Raw genomic sequence first — 5144 nt, forward strand, 5'->3', positions numbered from 1 at the left:
TTCTAGGATACCAGAGGGGATGCTATTTAAATAAGTCTACAACATGATTTCTCCACCGAGGCCTTGTTGACATTTGGGGTGGGATAATTCTTTGCTACGGGGGCTGTCCCAGGCACTGGGGGGTGTTTAGCAGCATCCTTGGCCTCTACCCACAGATACCAGTAGCACCCTCTCGAAGTTGTGCAAAATTGCCTCTGTTTGAGAACCACTGATCTATATCAAGACCCTTTTTAAAGTCAGTTCCCACAGCTCAGGATGCCATTTTTGTTAAATGCAGACTGTCATGTTAAGGTAGTTTAGAATCATTCAGCTCTTTTGCTGAATGGGGAGGTGAGAGAGGCTAAGCTGCCCCTTCGGACCACCAACCTTGGAGCCTGAGTGGGCATCCACTCTGACCAGCTCTGTACCTGTCAGGACTTAGGGAGCAGGTCTTAGCGGCATTGTGCGGAGAGCTGACACAGGACATGGGGATGGTTGACCGAGGTGAGCCCTGCCCGCCTCCCCTGCACTCACCTCATCTGGCGGATGCCGGACTTTCTGCAGATACTTCTTCAGCACTTCTTCTGGGGTTTTACCTGCAGGGACAAGGTGATCAGTGGGCCACCGAGACTGAGACAAGCTGGATGGCAGAGAGGAGAGTTATCAACGAGGCTTAAAGCAGGAAAGGGGAGGAATTCATTATGCAATTGGATTTAAGATTTTGCCAGGGAACCAGGGAATAAAAGAGCCAGAGAGGTGGTCCGAGGAGGGGGGAGGTGCTCCCGCCTGCCTTTTCCTCCTGCAGCGATTTCCCTGACTGTTTGCAACAAGCCCACTTTTTAGCTGAGGAAGACTTGAGTGGGTTTCTGTTCCATATAATCAAAGAGGCTGGCCCTGCCCAAACGATGCGATAAGATAACCGAAATGAAAGCACTCTGTACACTCTTGGGCTTATCTCATTTATTTTACAATGTGCTAAGTACTGTCTCGATCTATAATGTGGCGTCCAAGTGATGTTATTTTCATGGGAAACCAGGAAGTTACAACCACAGCTTCAGGAGGACAGTCTCCCTTGGCTGTTGATGGTACTGTCATTGCCAGCAGGTGTAGCCCAGCGGCAGGGAAGGGCTGACGCTCTGGGAAGCGTCCTGACAGGTGCAGTGATCCTGGAATTTCTCCAGGGACTGGACTCCTCAGAGGCAGCCCAGCCTGGAGGCAGGGGATGGAATGATACGGCCTCACAAGGAGGCATAGAAAGAAGAAAGGGTCAGTGCCTCCTTGGGCGTCTCTGGTTACTTCTCTAAGCTTCTGTTTTTCACCTATAAAATGAGGAAGCACGATCGCACTTAAGTCAAAGAGTCGCTTTGACAATTAAATGAGCTAATGGACTTATTGCCCTTTAGCACATTGCCGGCTAAGGGTAGGGTACGTGCTATTAACAATATCAGGAAGAGCGGGAAAGTGCAAAATCCTGTCATTTCCTATCAGATGATGAGCAAGGCGTTCATTTCAGCAGAGGGGCTTTGATAGACTGGAAACGTAGGACCAGGGTTTGAGGAAGTGGATAGTGCAGCCGCCCAAAGCTGGACGCAGGCCCTCCCTTCCCACCGCCCAGCTTCTCTTGCAAGAATTAAGCTTCTGTTCATCGCGAGCCTGTTACTTGCCAGGCCCTGGGCTCAGTGCAATATACATAGGATCAAACTGAAACGTCACAACACATTGGCAAGGTGGGGGCTGAGGGGTGAAGGTCAAAACATTTAACTGCCAGTACCAGGGACCAGGAAGCCCAGCCACAGGGCCGAGGCAGGGTCCTTCGGCGCCAGGGCAGGCACAGGTTGACCCCTTAGTTGTGGGACTGTGAGAAGGGAGGAGGGAGCTTCTGAAGGAGCGTTCAAGTGCCCAGAGTGTCTGNATAGTTGGAATTCTCACTGTTTTTCACAGCCAGATGTTGTAAGGACTCCTCTTCCCAGCACCTGTACTCTGGGCTGAGGACTTTGGAGTGGGGCTGGGGTCCCTTTCTTCTCCAGGGGGAACCTCTGTGGCTGAGATATCCCTCCCTGTTTTCAACCACCAAACAGAGGTTTGGGACCAAATCCTTTCAGGTCTCCGCCCCTCCTACCAGTCTCGATGTGGCTTCTTTGTATCCTTTGTTATAAAACTTCTTTTCATCCAGACTTCACATTGTTCTTCAGGTTGATTGTTCTATAATTTAGTTGTAATTTTAATGTGTTCACAGAAGGAAGCAGGCATGAGGTTTATCTACTTGCCATGTTGGATCTCCTCTGTAGTTCTGTTTTTTAAAAGCCACCCAGTTCATGATATTTTGTTACTGCAGCCTGAATAGACTAAGACGAACATTTACCTGCAAACGTTTAAACCTAAAACAGTAACAGTCAGTGGCGGAGGCTGGGCTCACCTGAATACCAGGTGGGATGCTGTAGATGATACGGATGGTTTTACAGTCTGGGTGGCCAGGCAAGGAGTGGGGGATGAGGTGGTACTCCATCTTCCCTGGAGGCTGGGTGCCTGTCTTCACCCCATAAATGGTCTTACAGGTTGGACACTGCAAACTCCCATCCTGTGGAGACAAGGCCAGAACAATGGGCTTGGGGAAGAGTTTCAGTAACCCTAACCCCTAAAAGTGCCAGAGATAAAGGGCCAGGGGGATAAAATGCATCCACATGAGTAATGAGCCTTAGTCACCCACTGCCCACTTCCCGAGGCTGTTTCTGCTTTCTTCAAAGTAACAGAAGGTGCATTCCACAAAGAGCCCCATACTCCATGCTCAGGGACAGGTAGCAGAGACCCTGACTGTGAGAAGGAGAGCAGGCTTTGCACTGTGCCCTGGGGGAGCGGGAGATGGGTGACGCTGGGCGCAGTGATGTAAGGGATCCCGGTTTCACAGAGGGCCTGGTGAGGTGTTCCCTGGAGAGTAGGGAGGAGAGCCTCCCCAGGCTCACAGAAAGAAAGGGACTGAGGAGGGGAAAGGCATGAGTGCATAGGGAGCAATGTGTGTAAAAAAAAATGCTGCTGCACAGCTGGGACCAAAGCTTTCCAGGACACCCGCATCTCCTCGGGAAGGCAGGGATCCTCTGTGGAGCTATTTAGGGACATTTCAATNCTTTTATTTGGTGTGTGGAAGGTGTGCGGAAGAGGGGGTAGTCTTATACGGCGAGTATATAACAAACTCTGTATTTTGAGTGGAAATGTTAGGGGGTCATCTTATACGCCCAGTCGTCTTATACGCCGGCAAATACGGTATTTATCTGTTTATTGTCTTCCTTCTCCCGCGGGACTGAGGATTCCAGGGAGGAAGGACTGTGCCCATTTTGCTCACCACGGTTTCTCCAGCATCTAGAACAAGCCTGGCCCATAATCCACACCCAAAGTTTGTTAAGTAAAAGACAAAACAGAAGAAGGCAAGGAGGAGGGAAGACAGGGTGAACTAATAAATACTCACTAAAAGCAGCCTAGAACTTTTAGAAAAAGCTTCAGTGTGTGAAGGAAGGGACACATTTGTGTTTGCTCTCAGGAAAATTATTCAATTTGTTCCTTAGGACTGTCTTTCAAAGACTCAAAAGAGGAAAGGAATGCCCACAAAAATCAAAGCCAAGGAATAGCTATAAAATTACAAATGTAAATACCATCTGACAAAGAAATTCCACTTCTAGAAAATTATTCTACAGGTATACTCGCATGCCTACAAGGTTATTCATTCCAGCATTATTTGCTGTAGTGAAAGAGTGGAAACAATCCATATGCCCATCAAATGAAGACTGTTGTATATGAATTATGGTATCTTTATACAATGGGTTATTCCACAGAGCTAAGAAAGAATGAGGAAGCTTTCTCTATGCGGACATGCAAAGATCTACAGACTGTCTTGTTAATTGAAAAATGCAGAGTGCAGAACAATATGTCTAAGATGTCACACTTCATGTGACAACAGGAGGAGTGGATGCAATCTTTGCTGCTTATGCACAAAGAATCCTGGAAGGAGACAAAAGAAAGTAAGAACAATGGTGCAGAGTGGGGGAGGNTACTTGCCAGCTGTCATGAATGCATTCCAGGGCATCCCTGCTGGATCCTGGTTGCGAGTGTTTCCACCCCATTGTAAAGGTTAAGAAAACAGAGGTTCTCTGAGGTCACACACGTGAGAGTGACAAAGTTGGAATTTAAATCCAGTCTGTTTGGGTTCCAATGCCAAGGCGATCTTGCTAATGTATTTTGTTTGTGTCACACTTTGTATTTCTATAATTTTGCACGGCATTCTTATATTCCTCAAGGTGTCTCCCTCTGACCCAGACACAATTCACTTTGGTATGGTCATCAGAACAAGTGCAAGCTAGGCTGGCTTAGCAGATGCAGAAATTAAGGTGCACGGGGATAAGCCACGGGGGCGACCCTCAGGGGTGGAGGCAGAGCCAGAGCTGGGAGCTGAGTCCTGACTCTCAGCCCCCCAGAAGGTAAGGTGGCTGATACCTTTCTTGGCCTGTTTTTTGGTGGTCTTGCGGCTTGTGTTGGAAACCCCTGGGATGGATTTTATTTCGCTCTTGCTGACGGGGGGCGGGTGGAGGACCAGCTTCGGAGGCCTGGTGAGACACACAGGCAGGCCAGCTGCACTCATGAGGATACCAGTGATTCCTGGAAAGGGCAGAGTGTGAGTGGAGGAGGGCGGGACAGTCAGCTTCCCACCCACATCAGGCCCGTCCCTTCCATGAACCCACTCCCCTCCTCTCCAGCAGAGTTCTCGTAACTCATGGACTCTGTACTTACCCTCTACTCTTCCCAGAAATGGGTCGATTCACTCATCTTCAGCAGCACGCTTTGCTTTTAGCAATCAGGTCTCCCCAAACGCTTCCTGCTCTTCCGACCCCACTCCTAAAATCCCCTTTTGTTTTAACATCTGAATTCTCTCTCTTACAAATGCTTGCTACCTATTTTGTTGCTTTCATATTTCTACCAGAAGCGAGACCAGTCCAGGGCTTCTCTTACCTGCCAACGCAGGATTGACAGGACTAGACCCATTTAGGTTCTTCACTGGGACAGTGGGGACCCTGTGGAAAGAGCAGACATATTACGCTTTTGGCAAGTGAGACAAAATTCACCAGTGTTGAGATCCCCAAATTTCACCCACTGCAGGGTTTCCCCCTTTCTTATAGAAA

At 48.8% G+C, this 5144-nt stretch overlaps 1 protein-coding gene across 1 annotated transcript in view; it reads right to left on the minus strand.

The window, feature by feature from the left end:
• DTX4 (deltex E3 ubiquitin ligase 4) overlaps positions 1-5144 on the minus strand; it is a 49546-nt gene that overhangs the window by 14660 nt on the left and 29742 nt on the right. The window contains exons 3-5 of the mRNA XM_019655966.1: positions 4975-5036; positions 4462-4623; positions 2396-2607 (exon numbers count right to left, since the gene is read on the minus strand). Of these exons, the coding sequence (XP_019511511.1) occupies positions 2396-2607; positions 4462-4623; positions 4975-5036 (436 nt within the window). The remainder of the gene's footprint in view (positions 1-2395; positions 2608-4461; positions 4624-4974; positions 5037-5144) is intronic.

Source organism: Hipposideros armiger, unplaced genomic scaffold, assembly GCF_001890085.2.
Source record: "Hipposideros armiger isolate ML-2016 unplaced genomic scaffold, ASM189008v1 scaffold_253, whole genome shotgun sequence".
Lineage (NCBI taxonomy): Eukaryota > Metazoa > Chordata > Mammalia > Chiroptera > Hipposideridae > Hipposideros > Hipposideros armiger.